The following is a 23,122-nucleotide window of genomic DNA, read 5'->3' as shown; positions in this document are numbered from 1 at the left end:
AACTGAATAATTTTGTTTGCATACTATACAATGGCTAGCACATAGATACTTAGTAAGTGTTCATTAGTGAATATCCATTGAGGTGGCATCTGTATTCATTTAATATTCACTTTTGATAAACATTAATATAGATAGATGGTCCCCAACTTACAATGGTTAGACTCATGATGTTTATCACGTGAAAGTGACATGTGTTCAGTAGAAGCTAGACTTGGAAATTTAAAGGGATAATCAAGAATGTACTCATGATGTTGGGCTGTGTGGCATTAACAATGGGTTTATCAGGATGTAACCCCAGCTTAAGTCAAGGAGCATTTGTATACAATTATGATCAGGACTGTATCACTATTTAACAGCACTGTATCTTTATAATTGGTTAATTTTAACGTGGTTGCCACTTTGATACCTATAAGAGAAATTCTGATGTTTTTCATGCCTTTGGAAAATCAGAAGTAGTGAAATTCATTCTGCCTTAATAAAAGATATATTTTAAGTCTTATAGTCTCTTTTTTCTATAAATTCTGCATACAATACAGTACTGAGGTTTTCTTTATCCATTCATTATTCTTAACATTTATTGAGCATCTGCCTCAAATGATTGTGATAACATCAGAAATACAAAGATGACCAAGACATATGATCCCTTTCCTAAAGTAGCTCACAGTCTAGTATGGGGAAAGGTGCCTTACTAAAAATTTGATGGTTAAACATAGTTTAAAATCTCTGCACAGATTATTGATTTATGAAACAACATACAAAATGTCAGAGGAAAAAAGTATTTGAGATCTAAAATTATCTACAAATACAAAAAAAGTTTTAAGTGGTATTTGAGTAAAGAGTATAAACCTGTACTATATGCCATGCTAGTTTATTTTGTGCTTTCTAGATTATAACTGATAGTATGCTGTTGTAGAAGCAAAGTCTAATTGCAGTTTTTTTTCCTTGAAGGCTATTGAAAGAAAGTCTAGGTGGAAATTCAAAAACTGCAATGATTGCTACGATCAGTCCTGCTGCCAGTAACATAGAAGAAACATTAAGCACACTTAGATATGCTAACCAAGCCCGGATGATAGTCAACATTGCCAAAGTAAATGAAGATATGAATGCTAAGTTAATTAGAGGTGAATAAATTTTTCAAAATTTAAAAATTAGTTTGCCATAGAGTAACATTAATTTGTCTCAAAATATGTAATTTAAAGAAAATCAAATATTTTTCCTTATATACTTTATAATAGATTCTAGCCATCAGAATCTATGATGAAGAAAGATAGGTAGAAGGACACTGAGAAAGAGAATGAATGATAAGGGGGAACACAGTCAGAAAATGCCATAGGAAATAGAGTGTGGGTAAAGGATAATAGCAATAATAAAAAAGTAATTTTATAGACTGAGTCATAGCTGTGTGCACAAAATAACAATGTAGCTATTTATTATTTTTCTCTTATAACCTTTTCTTCATTATCATTCCATTCATTAGTTCTGCTTAGTTCATTCCTCCAAACTCTACTTGAGCTTGAATTTCTAGCATAGGCCTAATCTCATGTACACTAAAGATTGCTCTCTACTTATCTGTTGGTAATCATCCACTTATGATAGACTTGAACACCTGCGGGGAATCTTGATTTGTACTTTGCATTGTACTTAATTTTCATTTGATTCATACTTAATTTTAACTTAAGTAGAGCTACCATCATTTTGTATGTCTTTGTCCACTGGCACTTTTTAGCATCAAGAAGGTAATATGTTTCAGAGGTGTTAACCAGAGCAGAATCAGTTTTCTCTAAGTTCATCCTTTTTTATATCCCTTCTGTTTTATAAATGGAACTGTTTTCATTAAAAATAAGTATTCTGGAGTTGGGAATATAGCTCAGTTGGTAGAGTGCTTGCCTCGTATGCACAAGGCCCTGGGTTCAATTCCTAGCACCACGAAAAAAAAGTATTCTGAATTCCAGCTTGAAAAATAATGTGTTTGATGTCAAAATTCTCTTATGAGTAGGGTTTGCTTAAGACAGTCTCAGTTTATATCCTGTTATAATTGATAGTGCTGTTTTTCCCTCTCCAAGGTTAAGGATAGGTAGAACTTTTTTTTTGGTACCAAGGATTGAACCCAGGGGTGCTTAACCACTGAACCACATCCCCAGCTCTTTTTATATTTTACTTAGAGACAGGGTCTCACTGAGTTGCTAAGTACCTTGGTAATCTCCTGATGCTGGCTTTGAACTTATGATCTTCCTGCCTAAGCCTCCCAAGTTGTTGGGTTACAAGTGTATGACACCATGCCCGGCAAGGATAAGTAGAAATTTATAGATCATATAAGTAAAGTTAAGCTGATTTGTCCAAATACTCTATTTCATTTAGTAATATTTAAAATTTCAAATAAAATAGAAGATTATGCCTAATGTGGAAATTTTTATATTTTATATGTAAAATGCTGTTAATCATACATTTTACAAATCTTTAGAATTGAAAGCAGAAATTGAAAAGCTAAAAGCTGCTCAGAGAAACAGTCGGAACATTGATCCTGAACGATACAGGCTCTGTCGGCAAGAAATAACATCCTTAAGAATGAAACTGCATCAACAGGAGAGAGACATGGCAGAAATGCAAAGGTGAAATAGTAAATGTGTTGCTGTAAGATTGTAGGATTCAGAGGAACCTTAAGAGGATATTCAGGGGCTGGGGATGTGGCTCAAGGGGTAGCGCGCTCGTCTGGCATGCGTGCGGCCCGGGTTCGATCCTCAGCAACACATACAAACAACGATGTTGTGTCCGCCGATAACCAAAAAATAAATATTAAAAATTCTCTCTCTCTCTCCCCCCCCTATCACTCTCTCTTAAAAAAAAAAAAAAAAGAGGATATTCATGGATTCTTTCTTCCCACTTTCTTTTTCTTTTTTAAATGTATCTTTATTTTATGTATTTATTTTTATGTGGTGCTGAGGATTGAATCCAGTGCCTCACACCAGGTGCTCTACCTCTGAGCCCCAGCCCTTTCTCACCACTTTCCAAACGAATAGAGCAGCCCACTTTGAGACTATCATTTTAAATATTAAATAGTTCTCTAATCTTCATTGATTATCTTTTCATTCTCAGTCTTACATATCTTGTTGTTTTAATTATTATTTTGTTTGTTTTGAAAAGAGTATGGAAAGAAAAGTTTAAACAAGCTGAAAAAAGAAAACTTGAAGAAACAAAGGAGTTACAGGTAACATTTCAACTTTCTAAACTAATTTAAAAATGAAAGAAAAATGTCAATAAAGATATAAAGGGCTGGGATTGTGGCTCAGTGGTAGAGCACTTGCCTAGCATGGGTGAGGTACTGGGTTCAATCCCAGCACCACATAAAAACAAATAAATAATAATAAAGGCCACACACACACACACACACACACACACACACACACACATAAATTTAATTTTTCAAATATTTATTGTATACTGATTGTGTACAAAGCAATATCATATAGAGAATAAATATAAAGAATTGTTGCTGGGTATGGTGGTGCATACCTGTGATCCCAGTGACTGAGAAGATTGAGGCAGGAGGGATTGCAAGTTTCAGGCCAGCCTGAGCAACTTAATGAGACCCTGTCTCAAAAAACAAAGAGGACTGGAATATAACTCAGCACTAGAGCATTCAGTAACACCCTCCCCCACCCAGAAAAAAAGTTAAGATCAAGATTGTGATTTCCATGCTGGGATGTAGCTCAGTGGCAAAGTGTCTGCCCCACATTTGCACTTTTTCAAAGCCCTGGGTTGGACCCCCAGTTCTCACTCCCCTACAAAATTGTGATTTCCTAGAGCCCATGTATGTTGGTTGGAAAATTAAAACGTAAACAAATTATCTTATTAAATTTACTTTGGTTTCACAAAAAATACAGGGACAGGGAAGACCAAGGTGAATAAGTACAATTAGCTCTCAGCTTGTAATTAAGACTGTGGTGTGATTTGGTTACATGGAATCACATGAAAATGCCACTTTTATAGGTTAAAAAAAAGGTTCATCACTGGCAGCTTCATGTGGTTCATTCTAGCAATGAAAAGAATGTCAAAAATAGAGAAGCAGGAGAGAAAAGGGAATAATTAACTTTGAGGAGGAAGTTATCAAGGATGTCTTCAAAGAGAAAGAGTAAGTAAGCAGAGTTCTGAACAGTGAATAAGAATTTGCTAGACTAACAAAGTAAAATTTCTAAGTAATCCCATGATACAGATAGCTTGGATGTTAGAGAATTAAGAAGTTTCATGTAGTTGGAAATTGAACTTGGTACAAAGTTTAGACTTTAGAAAGATGCAAGATTCAGATCATGATGTGCTGAGGAACTTGTATTTAGGGGGTTGGAAGACACTGTTGGGTTTTAGGTGGAAGGGGAGCAACATGGGCAGATGATGTTTTCAATAGATTCTTCTGTTAGAGTAAAAGGTAGATCTGAGGAGGAAGAGACTGATGGTGACAGGCACTGTTACTTGTTTAGGAAGCTGTTGCTGTGGTTAAGAGAAGAAGACAGCTTGGCATAAAGCAGTGTCAATAGAAATAGTGGAGGAGTTGGATTCAGGAAATTAAAGGAGGTAAAATTGATAGGATCAGGAGTTATTTTAGATGTGTGTATTGATAGAAATGGAAAAGTCAAGCCAGACCTGGTGGTGCACATGTGTAATCTCAGTGACTTGGGAGGTTGAGGCAGGATGATTGCAAGTTTGAGGCCAATCGGAGCAACTTAGTGAGGCTCTAAGCAACTTAGCAAGACTCTGTCCCAAAATAAAAACGGTGGGGGATGTAGCTCAGTGGTAAAGTGCCCTTGGGTTAAATCCCTAGTATTCCCGTGCCGATGCCTCCCCGCTTTAAAAAAAAAAAAAAAGGAAAATTAAGAACAACTAATAAATAAAAAAGAAAAATTAAGAACAACTAATTAAAAAAAAAAAAAAAAAAAAGAATGACTCCCGAGCTGGGTATAGTGGTGCATGCCTATAATCCCTGCAACTTGAGAGGCTAAGACCGTAGGGCAAGCTCAAAGCCAGCCTCAGCAAAAGCAAGGCATTTAGCAGTTCAGTGGAACTCTGTCTCTAAAAAAATTACAAAACAGGGCTGGGCACGTAGCTCAGTGGTTGAATGCCCCTGAGTTTAATCCTGGTATTCCCCCTGTTCCCCAAAAGACTCCCAGCTTTCAGAAATATGTGCATTGCATTGTGATATTATGAGGTTATTCTAGTGATAAAGGAAGAAGCCAGATGACCGTGGGTTGAAGAATGACAGACAGGAAATAGAACCACACATAGGAACTCTTTGAAAATGAGAAAATTACAGGGAGAAGGGCTGTAAGGTTGAGTAAAGTTTGATTTTTTGGTTTTTATTTCTTTAAAGGGTGGGAAAGTACTTGAACATTTTCATTGAAATCAGAACTCTTTAGTGGAGTGAAATTTTAAAAGAGATTGGAGAAGATGAGTCAAGAGCAAAGGTAGTGGCAGCAAAGCTATTTCAAATAAGTAGTAGGGGAGTATTTTAAGAATTCAGGAGAATGAGGGAAAATTCCTTGGGAATGGCCAGTCCAACCTTATAGATGTGGTGCAATATGAGGTTGGCTTTGAAGCTTGAGTCAGAATTTGATAAGCAGAAAAAAAAAGAGGAAAACATTGTAGGAAGGGAAATATGTGAGAGGAAAGGAGGGAAAGTTTAATATGCCCTCAGAAGACTGTGTGGATCAGTTTATTAGAACAAGCAGCTCATATGAGGCCATAAAATTAGAAAGAGATGTTATGGTTAGTTTATTAAGGACTTCAAGTTTTATCCAAAGGAATTAAAAGGGCATCAAAAAGTGTGTGTCCAGCCAGGTGCTGTGACGCATTCCTGTAATCCTGGTGGCTCGGGAGGCTGAGGCAGGAGAATCATGAGTTCAAAGCCAGACTTGGCAACAGCAAGGCACTAAGCAACTCAGTGAGATCCTGTCTCTTAAATAAAATACAAAATAGGGCTGGGGATGTGGCTCAGTGAGCATGTGGCCCTGAGATCAATCCCTGGTAACCGCCGCCCCCCCCCCCAAAAAAAAAGTTTGTGTCCAGGGAACTGACATTTTCTTTTAGGATAATTAATATGGTATAGGATGGAAGATTGCTGAAAACAGAAGAAATTGTTGTCAGGGTGATCCAGTAGTTCAGAACTACTGCTGTAGTGGTTCTGGTGTGAGTTTATAAGGGCTTAAATTATGCCAATGGCCCTTGATAATGCAACAAAAAGAACTGGTTCATTCTAAAGACAATCGGGCAGTAAGCATAGACACAGGTGATGCTGGGTTGATATATAAGTGGACTGAGGTTTGTGAAGGAAAAAGAAATGTCAAAAGAACTCAAAAACTTTGAGTATGATGGTACAGTCACAGACAAGTCACAAAGGAGAAATTCTAACAAATATTTACTCTTTTTTTTGGTGCTGGGAATTGAACCCAAGACCTTGCTCATGCTAAGCATACTCTACCACTGAGTTATGCCTCCGGCTCCAAGAAACCTTTACTTTATTGAGACTTCACAGAGAATGGTTCTAATGGTTAACTTGATATTCATTTTAGGTGAATTTAATAATTTCATGCTGTGATTAAGATTATTTTTTTCTGACTTCTACCAGAAAGCTGGAATTACATTTCAAATGGCCAACCACTTGCCAAACCTTGTTAATCTCAATGAAGATCCACAACTATCAGAGATGCTGCTGTATATGATAAAAGAAGGAGTAACTACAGTTGGAAAGTATAAATCAAACTCAAGCCATGATATTCAGTTATCTGGGGTGCTGATTGCTGATGATCATTGGTATGTTAATTTTCTAAACCAAAGGTCCTCTATTTATTTTTCAGTAGACTTCCATTTCTTATTGATGTGGGGTTTCCTTATATGAGGTATTCATTTATACTGATTCTTTGCAGTACTTCTTCAAATCTATCTTTTTTAGCCTGAAAAAACAGTGTTGTATAAGGATAGCAGGTGAGTTACTCTCAATATAAGATAAAATGTAATGTTCCCTGTATTTTTGTTTTGGTGTACTTGATCTGTTGGTTGAAGGATAATTTATTTTCTTAGAATTATGATGGGCATAAAAGTAAATTTGCATCTATCTAATGTGGTAGAATAGTTAGATTGACCTATTTAAAAATTTTGTTTTATGTTAATTTTGTTTATGAGTGGAATGATTCTTGTATATATTGGGATGATAGTGTTTATAAACTTCTTTGGTTTACGTTGTGTTTTTGAGATTCTTCCATGTTCATGCTTCCCTTAAAGTATTACATTTATATGAATTATCTGTTATTATAATCTAGTCTATTTTGTTCATAGATATTTGGGTTGTTTTTAAGTTTTTGCTACCACAATATTGCTGAGTATTCTTGAACATATCTCCTGATACAAATGTAAAGAGTTTCTTTAGAGAAGTTTCCCAGATGGTAAGGTGATATATTGACCCTAAGAGTTCTCAGGGAAGCTTGTAAGAACTTGGGAGGCCTGACCCATCAGACCAGAGAGCAGTCTATTTTCCCCAAGCTGCTTAATGATTTTTAAAGTGTGCTATAATGATTTTTAAAGTTTAGAAAGTGTGTATTAGAGATATTAGGTTGTAGGGTATGTGCCTATTCAAGTTTACTAGAGATTTGTAAATTGTATTCCAAAATGATTATCAGTTTCTACTCCCGTTGCACTGAATGTTCCTCTTCTCATCACCAACACTTAGAACTGTCAGACTTTTAAATGCCAATCTGGTAGATGTCAAACAGTTTTCTCACTATGGATTCACTTTGCATTTCCTTGACTAGTAATGAGGCTGAGCCTCTTTTTGACTTGCCTTGTCCTTTGTGCTTTTAAATTAGATTGATTTTGTTCTTAATGATTTGTAAGAGTTCTTTGTATAATCTGGTTGCCAATCTTGGTAAGTTTTATATGTTGGAAGTATCATTTTTTTTTTTATCTTGAGGCTCATCTTCCATACTCTTATGCCTTTTAATTGATTCAAGTTCTTTTTTAAAAATTTGTATTTTTTATACCTTTATTTTATTTATTCATTTTTATGTTGTGCTGAGGATTAATCCCAGTACCTCACATGTGCTAGGCAAGTGCTCTACCACTGAGCCACAACCACAGCCCTTGATCAAGTTCTTAATTTTATTTCAGTACCCAGTATGAATATTTTCCTTTATGGTTGTTAGTTTTTTTTTTTTTTTTGGTACGGGGGATTGAACTCACAGGCACTCAATCGCTGAGCCACATCCCTAGCCCTATTTTGTATTTTATTTAGAGAAAGGGTCTCAATGAGTTGCTTAGTGCTTCACTTTTGCTGAGGCCTCCAGCCACTGGGATTATAGGCCTGCACTACCATGCCCAGCCCTACGGACGGTTGTTAAGTTTTGTGTTTCCTTTAAAAAAGGATATTTCTACATTGAAGTCATAAAAATGTTTCCTTAATTTTTCTTCTTGATGTTTTGAAATTTTGTTTCTTATTTACAGCCTTAAGTAGTCTGAAACTTTATTTGTTGTGAAGTAGAGATCTAAATTTATTTTTCATAGGAATAACCAATTCTTGTACCTTATATTAAATAGTATATGGCTTCTTTTGTGTTCTGCAGTGCTTTTATGAAAAAACTCTAAAAAATAAAAATAAGAAAATAAAAAAACCTCTATAATTATGAGATGTGTTTCTTCTCACTGACACCCCATATTCTTAATTGCTTTTGCTTTATAATGAGTCTTTATATCTGATAGGACAGTTGCCATATGCTTCAAGTTCCTCTGTTCTTCTGTTAATAAATATAGTATTATTTACATCAGTGGCAAAGATACAGAGCATACTCCCGAAGAACCAATAATGTGGTAGAGAGCTGGGTGTGGCGGCACATACCTGTAATCCCAGCAACTTGGGAGGCTGTGGTAGAGGATTACAGTTCAAGACCAGCGTAAGCAACTTGGGTAGACCCTGTATCAAAATAAAAAACAAAAAGGACTGGGGATGAGTGGTAGAGTGCCCCTGAGTTCTATCCTTAGTACTAGAGTTGTCGGGGAAGAAGTCCACTGAGGGGCTAGGAGACTCTTGCCTAGGGGCTGGGGCTGACTTGCCTTGGAACTCCCTACTTCCTCTTTTAGTGCATTTGTCATTGTTGTTTTTACTCACTAGACTGAACTCTGTGATAGCTGGTTTCATATTTATCTTCACTGCTGACACACATCTGGCTCATGGGGTCCCCATGAATAAAAGACATCATTATCAGTACTCAAGTGTAGATGAGTATTACATACTTAGTGAGAGGGAAAAATTCACTTCTAGCCCCAAAGAAAAGCTTCTTAGAGGACTCTAGTATGTAAATTGAGCCTTGAAGGATGATGGAGACAAGGGAGAGAACATTCTACGTTGAAAGAATGACTAAAAAAAGGAGGAAAGTCTTTATTATGGCAAAGTCAGGGTCTTGGTATGGTTAATTTAAGATGAGTTTTTATGGGGAAATGGTGGCAGATGAGAAACTGGTGACTACAGCCAGACTGTGTGGGGTCCAGAATGCTAGGCCATGGAATTTGGATGATAAAGTAGGTAGAACTAGGAAAGGAAGGAGTTCAAATAGGTGAACATTGTTTAAAACTTTATCTGGCTAAGGCACTAAACTTATAGTTAGTACTCTATGCTGCATAGATGTGAACTGTTTTTCCCAGGTAATTTTTTCTTGTGTTGCTTGAATGAACTATTATTCTTTAATACTTATTACAGATTTTGGAGCCTAATCTGTGGCTAAGTCCTTTGGTTAGGACTTAGTTTTGGCCACCATTTTCTCTTTCTGTCCAGTTAGCTCTTTGGAATTTCTTTCCTATTGTTCAAATAAAAATACTCCAAGGAATATATGGCCTCTCTAGCTAATTTTCCATTTTCATCTTATAGTCAGGATCCATAAAATTAGGTGACTAAAGAATATGCTTTTATCTCCCTGTCTTTCCTTTCAATATAATATCTCACTTCATAAGGGAAAAATGTTGTTCGTTCCATTATTAAAGTTTATTTATAAAGCCAGAAACTTAGGAAGAAATAAGAACACTTAAAACCATCCCATTCATAGGTAAACATTGTTAATATTTTAATTTCTTTTTCTTTAATTTTTTAATGTATTTTTTTTATTTTTGGGGAAGGCTTTTACATTTTTTTTCTTTTTAAAAATAAGTTAAAATGCATACAATGAAAATTCTTCCCATAACTGGTGGCTAGAATTGCTGGAGAGGGTAGACTTTTTTCACTAAGCTTCAAAATCTGGATGAAGGTTTGAAATTTGAGGGAAAATAAAATAATTTTGAGTTATTTTTACTACAAACTGATGTGAACTTTTAACATGAGAGAATAACCCAAGCAGGATTATGCCATCTGGCCTTTTCTTAACTTTTCAGAGTATCCTGTAATTGTAATATGTGTGCTTCTTATTTTAACAGTACTATCAAAAACTTTGGAGGGACAGTGAGTCTTATCCCAATTGGGGAAGCCAAAACATATGTAAATGGAAAAGATATTTTGGAACCTACAGTATTACATCATGTAAGTTGATGGGTGCTACAACATAAGAAACTGTTTGACTTTGGGCATGCTGTTTAATTTCTTTGAGTTGTAGTACAAGGGAATTGAACTGGATTAAGAATTTTTTCATTTCAAAAACTCTGTTTCCTATTAATTCATTAGTTGCCTTCTTTGGTACCAAGACAAAACTTATATTACTTTAAAGTAGTAACTGGAGAACTGAACATGGACAAATTATTATGTGTCTTCTGAAGACCTAGGCTTTGGAAGCAGACCAGACAGGGTTAAAATCTTGGCTCTGCCATTTGCTGTGTGATCTTTGGCTACTTAGCCAGATGATTGAATGATCTCACACAAAGATATTTTTTAGAGCATTATTAATAATTACATCGGGAGAACTTGCATAAACAAGTCTATTGTAGGCAAACCCAGATGTATGTTCACTCTCTATATATCCTATTTTTCAGGGATAGTGGAAGATTAAATAAAACAATTTGTTATAGTTTTAAAAACATTGCCTGCAAAGAGTAAGCTCTCAGTGAGTATGTTGTTATTATTTAAGGTCTGTTATTAAGGAAACTTTTTAGTTTCCTCTTTCCCAAAATTGGGATAGCATGTATCTTATTGAGTTGCTCTGATACATAAATGAAATTTTATACTCTCTTTCTGTTTCAATGGATGTGTGTGTATGAAGTGCTTGACACAGTTTTTGACATATAGAAAGTATTTAACAAATGAGTTGCTATGATTATGTTATCATTAGTAATACTAATGATTACATTATCATTAGTAGTACTAGATTATTTTGAATTGTTGACTAATGATTTTTCTCATGTAATTTTTTGGTTCAGATGTACTACAAGTAACAAATTTTTTGGTGTGTTTTAGGGTGATCGGGTGATTCTTGGTGGAGATCATTATTTTAGATTTAATCATCCTGTTGAAGTCCAGAAAGGGAAAAGACCATCCAGTAGAGATACTTTTATAAGTGAGGGTCTAAAAGACTTTGAATTTGCCAAAAATGAGTTACTTTTGGGACAGAGATCACGGTAAGTATTATTGTTGTTGTGAAATATTAAGTATGTGAGAAAGGTCTACAGTGGAGTTAATCACATCATGGTAGTTTCCAGGAGTTAAGTCTTCGATTGCTAATTTTTAGTGATGTACATTTTTTTTCTCTTGGTACATTCATTCATTCAACGAGCATTTATTAAGAATCTATTATGTGTTTGTCACTGTACCAAGTGCTAGAGATACAAAGAAGAGTAGTTGAAACTTATCTCCTGTCCTGCAGGAATTCATCATCTCATAGGACTTATGGATAGTGGTGCCAGAGTCTTGCACTGTGTGATGTGGAAGTTTAGGGGGTGACACCTAGTTTCTACCAAGAGTCAGTGAAGGTTTGTAGGGGATGAGAAGATGTCCCTGGAGCAGAGTCCCAAGAGACTATTAGAAGTTAGCCCCTAAGAAGACTGGGGGAGTGGACATTTATTTTTCTTATCTTTTGCCCCAGTTTTAATCCATGCATTATTGTACTATTTCTGGCTTAAGCTGTGTCCTTGTTAGCTGAATGGTAAGGTATACATAATGATCTGTGGAAGAGTGGACTTTATCTTAAAAGGAGGAGAATTGTTAAAGAATGTTAAGCTTCCATGCAATTCCCCTTCTCCCTCCCTTTCCTTCCCACCTCTCTTCCCTATCTAGAGGTAATTTTCTTATGCTCTTCCTCCCTACCCCATTTTGTGTCACCTCCCTTATATCAGAGAAGACATTCAGCATTTGTTTTTTTGGGATTGGCTAACTTCACTTAGCATAATCCTTCATTATACAGAATACAGTATGAAGATGTGAGGGGGAAAAAAAAAAAAGAAGTGGATCACAATAGATTGGGTAGAGAGAAGAGATGGGAGGGGAGGGGAGGGGAGGGGAAGGGGGGAATAGAAGGACAGCAGAATAAAATAGACGTTATTATTACTGGGGTATATACATGACTGTATACTCAGAAAAATGAGAAATTATATCCCACCTGATTCAAATTTATGCTATGTCAAGATCATTATACTGTCATGTGTAACTAATTAAAACATAAAAATAAAATAAAATTAAAATAAAATTAAAAATAAAATAAATAATATCACCTTAAAAAAAAAAAAAGAATGTTAAGCTGATATGAGACACTCATGATTAGAGTCAGTTTTAGAGATCACTCTGATCCACATCTGAAGGGTGGATTAAAGGTAGAGCAAGATTCCAGGCCTCCAGAGCAGTTGAGAGATTAGTGAAGAAAGGTAAGAAAAGTGTGGTTGGATAGGAGAAACATACAAAGGAAGTAAAATTAACAAGTCTTGTTGACTAAAGGCCAGCAGGAAGAGGAATCAAGGTGACTAGTAGGAGTGGGCGAATGCTGCATGGAAGTCTTTTAAAAAACCCAAGCCTACTTTTTACCCACTTTAGTTTTTTTTTTCCCTTGGTGGTGTCATATATGTAGCTTGAAACTTAGCATTGTAGCCATTTCAAGTATGCAGTCTAGTGGCATTTAGTGCCTTCACACTGTGCAGCCATTACCACCGTCCTTTTCATCAGCCCAAACTGGAGCTGTATTCATTAAGCAGTGGCGTTTCACTCTCCTTTCTCTCTACTTGTGGTAACCACTAGCCTTATTTCCTAGTGACATTCTTACTTTTTTTCTTTGCACTACAGTGTTAAAATATTGATTTTATGGGAAGAAAGAAGCTATCTTATTCTGTAATCATTAATTTTTTTTCTCTTGTATATTGAGAAGTGATATAGCCAATTTAATGTTTTGACTTATCAAAACGTCAGATTATTACAAATGATTGAAAATATATGATACAGTTTCTGCTTTATCAGCTCTGGTATCATGTACTTGCAGTCATTTCAGTATTTTCTTAATCTATGGACCCAAACACAAAAAGAAGTTATAGAAATATGAAGTCTTACTTTGCTGTATCCATTGTTTAGTCTAACATAAAATAACCTTATTTTCTGTTTATTATAATGCTAACTTATATAATATTTACTGTAATGTTTACTATAACATTTTATATAATTTATTTTCCTTACGCTTTAGAAAAATATATTCATTCACATATCAGGCATTTGCAGTAACTAAGTTAAAAATAAGCAAATTTTCATTCTACATTTTCTTGTGTGTAAATAATTCTAGAGCCAATGAAAAATTTAAGAACACTGTTGAATGTCAGAAATTTTTGCAGTTTAATGTTTGTTCAATGGAAAACATTTTAATATGATCAAGGACTGCTCTGATATATACAGAATTCTTGACAGCGTATTCTGTAAATATTTTGCTCCTCAATAGACTTGAAGCCGAAATAAAAGAGGCACAGTTGAAGGCAAAGGAAGAAATGATGCAGGGAATTCAAATTGCAAAAGAAATGGCTCAGCAAGAGCTTTCTTCTCAAAAAGCTGCATATGAAAGCAAAATACAAGCCCTGGAAACAGAACTGGTAATATGCAGAATTGGGAGTGCACCCAAAGTGATGTGTTGATTGTATAATTGATTGTCCTTCTAAAGGAACTGGGGGAGTATCAGAGATTAGAGAGAGCCACAGTGAGGCCAGGCCCTCTTTAGGAAATAAGTTGGTAGAAAATAATGACTACTGGGGGAAGAAGAAAATGGAGAGGCTTTTGTCTTCTCCACTTGAGATGTATCTTCTCTCCATGGCTTACTGATAATTTTGCATTCCCAGAAACACATTTTAGAGGAGAGTACTCTAAAAAGTTTGACTAATGACATTTCTTTTTAGTTAGATGAATTAATCTGAATGAAACCAAGTACAGGACTTTCTTAATAATAATTTCTTTTGCATTGATAAAGGGAAGGACTTTTGTACTTTTGGGAGGTAAAATGTTTTTGAAAAATGCTCTGCACTTTTGCCTCAGTTATTTTTTATTAATGTTCTTTAAAGAGAGAAGAGTCTCAAAGGAAGAAAATGCAAGAAATAAATAACCAAAAGGCTAATCACAAAATTGAAGAATTAGAAAAGGCAAAGCAACATCTTGAACAGGAAGTATATGTCAACAAAAAGCGATTAGAAATGGAGACTTTGGCTACGAAGCAGGTAATTTCATTTTAAGTTTGCTGTATTCTGAAGGGAAGCTGAATTTTCTTCCTTCCTTCCTTCCTTCCTTTCTCTTTCTCTTTATTTTTTTTTTTAAAGAGTGTTTGATTTGAATATGAAACCACAAGAATGGGGTCCTAAGTTTATACTCCATGTATGCACAATATGTCAAAATACACTCTACTGCCATGTATTTCTAAACAGAACAAATTAAAAAAAAAAGTGTTTAATATCTTAATAGGCCAGAGACAAGTCCACGTCCCTAAGTGAGAAACGACTCCTCTTGCCTCACGCTCACACATTATCACACAGGTGTTTTGCAGAGAGCACTCTTATTTCCAGCTAGTTCCATCCCAGTTTTCTCTGTATACATCTACATCTGTCCTGTCATCAATCATGCCAGATAATGTAAAGTACAATCATAGTTGGGCTCAGTGTATAGAAGGAATGTCAGAATGAAACATTGTCTGCCCATGGAAAGAACAGCAAGCTGGAATTTCCTAATAAGAGCTCACCATAAGGCATTCCATACACCAGACTTGCCAGCTTAGGCATTTACTTCTATCATATCATCAAGGACAGAAGAAACTTTTCTAGGACTGACTCACATTAACCAAGCTTACACAACTGAAGGATAAAATAAAAATATTACTGTTAATGTCTTTTGTCAACTTACTGACAATGCTTTTTTATATTAGTGGTTCTTAAAGTGCAGCTCCATTATCAGCATCATCTGGAGATCCATGAGAAATGTAAAGTTTTAGGTCCCACTCCATAACCACGAGTCAGAAACACAGGGGTCAGAGCCCGGAATCTGTTTTAGCAAGATCTGCAGGAGATTCTGATGAATACTGAAATTTGAGACCAACTGTTTTAATCTTTACTTTGTTTCCTTATATCTTAAGGTTTTATTCTGAAATGGCAATTTTATTTCTCTTTCTTCCATGTTTGTGGAATGGAGATGGGAGTAGGATTGGAAGAAAATACTCCTAGTAATTTCAAAGAAATGTTAGTACAGAGATAACACTACACGACAGCTCCAGGACAGTAGTAGCTAGTGAGCCACATTGGAGAGTTTGGAGGAAAAATACCAATGCTTAAGTCTTTTTTTAAAAAATTTAATTATTTTCTTTTATTTATATATGACAGTGGAATGCATTACAATTCTTATTATACAAATAGAGCACAATTTTTCATATCTCTGGTTGTATACAAAGTATATTCACATCAGTTCATGTCTTTATACATGTACTTTGGATAATAATGTCCATCACATTTCACCATCATTTCTAACCCTATATCCTCTCCTTTCCCCTCCCACCCTTCTGCCCTATCTAGAGTTTGTCTATTCCTCCCATGCTCCCTCTCCCTACCCAACTATGAATCAGCCTCCTTACATCAGAGAAAACATTCGGCATTTGGTTTTTTTGGGATTGGCTTACTTTACTTAGCATTATCTTCTCTAACTCTATCCATTTACCTGCAAATGCCGTGATTTTATTCTCTTTTAGTGCTGAGTAATATTCCATTGTGTATATATGGCACATTTTCTTTATTCATTCATCTACTGAAGGGCATCTAGGTTGGTTCCACATTTTAGCTGTTGTGAATTGTGCTGCTATAAACATTAATGTAGCTGTGTCCCTGTAGTATGCTCTTTTTAAGTCCTTTGGGTATAGACCAAGGAGAAGGGATAGCTAGATCAAATGGTGGTTTCATTCTCAATTTTCCAAGAAATCTCCATACTGCTTTCCATATTGGCTGCACCAATTTGCAGCCCCACCAGCAGTGTATGAGTGTACTTTTTCCCCCACATCCTTGCTAACACTTATTGTTGTTTGTATTCTTAATAGCTGCCATTCTGACTGGAGTGAGATGAAGTAGAGTAGTTTTGATTTGCATTTCTCTAATTGCTAGCGATGATGAACATTTTTTCATAAATTTGTTGATTGATTGTATATCATCTTCTTAGAAGTGCCTGTTCAGGTCCTTGGCCCATTTATTAATGGGTTATTTGTTTTTTGGTGCTTAGCTTTTTGAGTTCTTAATATACCCTAGAGATTAGTGCTGTATCTGATGTGTAAGGGGTACCACTGCTTAAATCTTGAAAAACAATTATTTGGAGGCTATTTGTGAATTTTTTAAAAAAATTTTTTATTCATTCAACAAATTTTCTTGAATGTGTGTTTTTTTTCAACACTCTTTTTTTCTCTAAAGGTTATTTACTTCCTATAAGTGGAAAGAAAAAGATTAATTTGTGCCACTAAAAATTCCTAATGATTTTGTGATGAAAAAAATCATATTATTAAGAAATTTTATAAATCATTAAAAAAAACCCTTTTGTGTTTTAATAAGACATACTAACCATGAAATGAATACTATCATGAGGTTTAATTTTATTGTGCTACCATTATTCATCTATTTTTTTAAAATAGATTTTATTGTATACATAAGGTATTTAACATGATGTTATAGGATACATCTAAATGATAAAATGGTTACTGTAGAGAAGCTAATTAACATTTTTATCATTTCAATCTGATTTTATAATTTCTCTGCCTATCTTCATGTGTGGGTCTATATGAATGAATATCAATTAGGCTTTAGAAGACCACAGCATCCGCCATGCAAGAATTCTGGAAGCTTTGGAAAAGGAAAAGGAAAAAATTGCTAAAGAAGTACAAATTCTACAGCAGAATCGGAGTAATAAGGCTAAAACTTTTATAAGTAAGTGAGTATGTGTTGATTTTAGCAGACATTTTCTAAAGTTATGTATGTTATTACATACAATGACTAAATGTTGATTGCCTCTTTTTTTTTTTCTTTCTTTTTTTATGGTAATATGGATTGAACCCAGGGGTGCTCTACCACTTAAGCTAATTCCTTAGCTCATTTTTTTTTTTTTTTAATTTTTTAAATTTTAAGACAGGGTCTTGTTAAGTTGCTGAGGCTGGCCTTAGGTTTGTGATCTTCCTGCCTTGGCCTCTCGAGTCACTGGTATTACTGATGTGCACAACCACACCCAGCTGTTGGTTGCCTTTATTTAGTAAAAGTGTTTTATTCTAGATGTTGCCACTCTTCCAAGCTTCAATAAATTTGTGTGTATTTTTTTTTTAGAATATTCAATTTTTAGATTACTTAATTATATGAGTTCAATATATGGAATGTGTCCCCCCCACACAAAAAATTATATTTTTAAATTCTAACTCCCAATATGGTGGCATTGGGAGATACAGCCTTGGTAGGTGTCATGAGGGCCCCATCCTTATGAATGAAATTGATGCCTGTCCTTATGAATTAAATTGATGCCCTTATGAAAGAAATCCTAGAAAAACTCCTCATCCCTTCTACCAACCAAAGATGTGACAAGAACATGATGGTAGTCTTCAACTCAAAGGAAGGCTCTTACCAGAACCCAGCCATGCTAGCACTCTGATCTTGGACTTCCAGCTTCCAAAACTGTGAGAAATAAATTTCTGTGGTTTATATGCCACTCAGGCTATGATAATTTGTTAAAGCAGATCAAAAAAATAATAAGCAAATGGTAAACAAAGTTCCAAGTATTATTTAATGTACAACATAATTTTTAAAACATATATTATTATAACCTAAATCTTTATTTTATATCTAGTTGTACTAATCCTGGGCATTTTGTTTACTTAGAGATTTTTTTTTCTAGCTTTACTGAGGTATAATTTTTTAAAAAATTACATATATTTAAGGTATACAATATGTTTATATATATTAGGAAATGATTAGCATAATTAAACTAATTAGCATAATTAATAGTATTCAAATAATTGCCATTGTTCTTCTTTTTTTTTTATGTCAAGGTAAGTTTATTGTCCAAATAGCATAACCTAATTGCATCCAAAACCAATTTCAAATCCATCTTTAAACTAGTCAAAAGAACAGGTTATTACTTTTTAAAATCACTTAACACTGAACAGATAAGACTGCTTAAAAGGCAGCTGACTTTTATCATGTCACCATCATAGTCAATACATTTTTTTCCATACTTCCTAAAACACTTTTTTTTGTTCACACTCATCATGCTACGTTAGCACTTTCTAGCATCCCGACCAAATAAACACCCACACCTCTTATAGAGTACATTGTGAGAGAATGACATTGACTTGATATGGCATTACACTCGTTTTAAAGCAAATTAAAAAAAGAAATAATAATCCAAGACAAGAAACTATATCAGAGGGGGGGGGAGAGGGAGAGATAGATCTGAGGTACATGGTACAAGGGTAATGAACATAATGGAAAAAATCCAATGGCCTGGTGGAGTTGCTGGGGATGTAAGAGTTGGCCAGCAATAAGAACTTGTATGGTGAGAATTATTAAGATTTACCCTCTGGGCACATTTCAAGTATACAATATCACAGGTGGTACATTAGATCTCTAGAACTTGTTCAATATACTTACCCAAAGCTTTGCACTTTATGATCAACAATCTTCCCATTGCCCCCACCTTGTAGCTCCTGGCAACCACTCTTCTTCTCTCTGCTTCTTTGAGTTCAACTTAGAGTCCATATACAAGTGAGATCATGCACTAATTGTCTGTGTCTGGCTTATTTCCCTTAGCGTAATGTTATCCAGAATTTCTTTCCTTTTTTTATTGGCTGGATAATATTCTACAATTATACCACTTTTTCTTTTTCATTTTTAATTGAGACATAATATGTAGGGTATATTATAGTAATTAAATATACATATATGCAATGTGTACTAATCACATCAGGATAAAAAACATTTCCATCTCTTTAAATATTAATTATTGCTATGTGTTGGGAACTTTGTACTCTTCTAGTCATTTTGAAATATGTCACAGATTGTTTTCACCTGTAATTACCCCATTATGCAATACTGTCCTGAAGAAGTACCACATGTAATTCCTCCATTTTGTGCTTTTGTTCCCCAACCCCTAACTCCTTGCTTTTTTTTGGTACCTGGAATTAAACCCAGGGATGCTTAACCACTAAGCCACATCCACAGCCCTTTTTTATATATTATTTAGAGATAATGTCTTGCTGAGTTGCTTAGAGCCTCACTAAATTGCTGAGGCTGTCCTTGAACTCTTGATCCTCCTGCCTCAGCCTCCTGAGATGCTGGGGTATAGGCATATGCCACTGCATTTGACACCTGTACTCAGTTTCGTTTCGTTTCTTTTTTTTAGTTTGTTCTTTTTAGATATACATGACAGTAGAGTATATTTTGACATATTATACATACATGGAGTATAAACTTATTCTAATTAGGATCCCATTCTTGTGGTTAAATGTGATATGAAGTTACATTGGTTGTATATTCATATATGAACATAGGAAAGTTATGTCTGATTCATTCCACTGTCTTTCCTATTCCCAACCCCCACCCTTCCCTTCATTCCCCTTTGTCTAATCCAGTGAACTTCTATTCTTCCCTCCCCACCTCATTGTGTGTTAGCATCCACATATCAGAACATTTGTGTACTCAGTTTCTTTTATCAGCATTTTAGTATTTTTATGCACAGATCTTTTCTCTTCCACAGTATTATTCCTAAGTATTTTATTGTTTTTGATGCTCTTATAAATGGAACTTTTTCATAATATTTTCAGATATTTTATTGTTAGTGTATAGAAATGCAGCTGAATTTTGTATAGAGAGGAAACACCAAAGACAAAGTTTTTCTGATATCTTTCAAGGTTTTATTTTTCCTAGCATGGTGGGACATGTCTGTAATCTCAGCAACTTGGGAGGCTGAGGCAGGAGGATTGTGAATTGGAAGCTAGCCTGAGCAACTTAGTGAGACCCTGTCTGAAAATAAAAAATGAGGGCTGAGATGTATGTAACTCAGTGGTAAAGTGCCCTTAATTTTTTGTTCATTTTTTTCCTAATTTCTTTAAAGTATCAGGTACGGTATAACACAGCCTTACTTTTATAGAACCACATCCCTTTATTTTGCAAAAATACATATACACACACACATTTATATTTGTAGGAATAACATTTTAAAAAAATAAAAAAGGAAAATAATTTACCTACAAATTCCATTTTCCTAATTTATATTTAGGTCTTTTTAACTCTATATCAACTTCAGTTTTCAGTCCTTCCACAGGTGAGAGACCTTATTTTATATGAAGAATTATTTTTCAGTACTGGGGTTTGAACCCAGGGCCTCACACAGATTAAACAAATGCTCTACTCTCAAGCTATGTCCCAGCACTTTTTATTTTATTTTATTTTATTTTGAGATAGGATCTCATTGAGTTGCTGAGGCTGACCTAAAGTTTGCCATCCTCCTGCCTCAGCCTCTAGTAGCTGGAATTAAAAGCTTGCACCACCAGGTCCTAGAAGAATATTTGATTTTGACAATGAGATTTAAAGGAAAATTACTCAAATTTTATTCTTATTCTTCTGCAATACAGATTTAAAATCATTTATTTAAAATCAATCTTTTGTTTTCTGGAATTGTTCTGCCTAGTGATGTGTGTTAATGATCATATGTGTATTTTGAATCTTCTTTGTATGCTTTGTATTAGTTCAGCCAAATTGGAGCTCCATGAAGCTTTCAATGATGATTCAGGAAGCCAATGCCATCAGCAACAAATTTAAAAAATATTATGTTTTTGGCAGGTAAGTAGTTAATTATTCTGATTACAAAGCAATTTTTTTATTTGTTTTTTTCTTCTTTTTGGTACTGGGGATTGAACTCGGGGCACTCAACCACTTAGCCACATCCCCATCCCTAGTATGTATTTTATTTAGAGAGAGGGTCTCACTGAGTTGCTTAGCACCTTGCTTTTACTGAGGTTGGCTTTGAACTCACGATCCTCCTGCCTCAGCCTATAAGCCACTAGGATTACAGGTAGGCACCACTGTGACCTAGCTAAAGCAGTTCTTTATTAAACTAATTGATCTACATACAATCTTGTTTTTTAAATTTAGTTTCTCTAAAGTTTATTGTACAGTGTATGTCTAGGGAAGAGCTGGTATTATAATCCTTCATGACACTTTGAGACTCACTTGAGAGTAAAAGTGTTTTTAGCAATTAGTATAGTAGTATATTTATAAGCAGAATAATTTAAATATTTTAGGAATTTACTAATTTTCTTCTGAATTGAAAATTTGTTTACCAGCATTTCCCACCCCTCCCCCATGTTGAGGATCAAATGCAGGGTCTTATAATACATATCAGAAGTGTTTATTATTATGAGCTGTGGCTGTGGCTCAGTTATAGTGTACTTGCCTGACATGCATGAGGCACTGAGTTCAATTCTCAGCACCAATATAAATAAAGGTCTATCAACAACTAAAAAAAATTTTTAAAAAGTGATTAATATTACAATAAAAATGCTAAGGAATGATTTAGTCAATAGATTGAATTTTTATTTATTATTTATTTATTTTACTGGTACTGGTGATTGAACTCAGAGGCATTTAATCACTGAGCCACATCCCTAGCCCTACTTTGTATTTTATTTAGAGACAGTGTCTCACTGAGTTGCTTAGTGCCTTGCTAAGTGGCTGTGGCCTCCTAAGCTGCTGGGATTATAGGGGTGCACCACCGTGCCTGGCTGAATATTTATTTTTAATTTTGCTACTAGGGATTGAACCCAGGAACCCTCTACCACTGATCTATATCCCCAGCTCTTTTTATTTTTTACTTTGAGACAGGGTCTTGGTAAGTTTCCCAGGCTCTCCAGGAACTTGCCATCCTCCTGCTTCAGACTTCTGAGTTATTGGGATAGTACCCCCATGTCTAACTGATGGACTGAATTTTTATGGGTTTTTCTGCTCCAGAAATTTCATATGAATGGGTGTGTATGCTTTAGGATAGCATTTCAAAAATTTTTCTTTCAGACATGATGCATCAGATAAAGGTAGTTGTGAAACTTCTATTCGGGTTCGTAACCTACAACTTGGGATCTCAACTTTCTGGAGTCTGGAAAAGTTTGAATCTAAACTTGCAGCAATGAAAGAACTTTATGAGGTATGGAATATTGTTAAAATCTCTATAAACATTTCAAAACAAAAGTATAAAAGTAACATATTCTTGGCAAAGAATTTGAAAAATAAAAAAAGATAATCTATCAATTACCCAAACCAACCAACACTAACAATTTTGTACTTTATTTTTGTGTCTAAGTGGCATTTTGTTGGTTTATTTTAGCATGGTTATAAGTGGTAGAGAATTTTAGTGCCAATTTATTGAGTTATAATTGTATATTTTTAAAATTTTGCATGTAAACTGAAGGAAGAGATTTGATAGACAACTTACATTGTTTGAAATTATTTTCCTATGCCTGATAATGTGCATTTTTACATATTTACATTTTTCTGTTGCCGCATTTGAGTGTTTCCACTTATTTTCTGTTTTATGTTTTTAAAAAATATTTTTTTAGTTGTAGATGGACACAATACCTTTATTTCATCTATTCATTTGTATATGGTGCTGAGGAGCCAACCTAGTGCCTCACATGTGCCAGGCAAGTGCTCTACCACTGAGCCA

General features: G+C 34.8%; 1 protein-coding gene across 1 annotated transcript in view; it reads left to right on the top strand.

Annotated features, from left to right (window-relative positions):
* The window catches only part of Kif14 (kinesin family member 14), a 61,119-nt gene that overhangs the window by 12,707 nt on the left and 25,290 nt on the right, over positions 1 to 23,122 (top strand). Inside the window, exons 10-20 of the mRNA XM_005330379.4 lie at positions 949 to 1,121; positions 2,462 to 2,609; positions 3,142 to 3,205; positions 6,614 to 6,798; positions 10,438 to 10,540; positions 11,408 to 11,568; positions 13,860 to 14,007; positions 14,470 to 14,622; positions 17,223 to 17,349; positions 21,153 to 21,246; positions 22,474 to 22,603. Coding sequence (XP_005330436.2) covers positions 949 to 1,121; positions 2,462 to 2,609; positions 3,142 to 3,205; positions 6,614 to 6,798; positions 10,438 to 10,540; positions 11,408 to 11,568; positions 13,860 to 14,007; positions 14,470 to 14,622; positions 17,223 to 17,349; positions 21,153 to 21,246; positions 22,474 to 22,603 — 1,486 coding nt within the window. The remainder of the gene's footprint in view (positions 1 to 948; positions 1,122 to 2,461; positions 2,610 to 3,141; positions 3,206 to 6,613; positions 6,799 to 10,437; positions 10,541 to 11,407; positions 11,569 to 13,859; positions 14,008 to 14,469; positions 14,623 to 17,222; positions 17,350 to 21,152; positions 21,247 to 22,473; positions 22,604 to 23,122) is intronic.

The sequence above is a fragment of the Ictidomys tridecemlineatus genome, chromosome 10, assembly GCF_052094955.1.
Source record: "Ictidomys tridecemlineatus isolate mIctTri1 chromosome 10, mIctTri1.hap1, whole genome shotgun sequence".
Taxonomy (NCBI): Eukaryota; Metazoa; Chordata; class Mammalia; order Rodentia; family Sciuridae; genus Ictidomys; species Ictidomys tridecemlineatus.
Note: the sequence above shows the minus strand (reverse complement) of the source record. Positions and strands in the feature narration are given on the sequence as shown.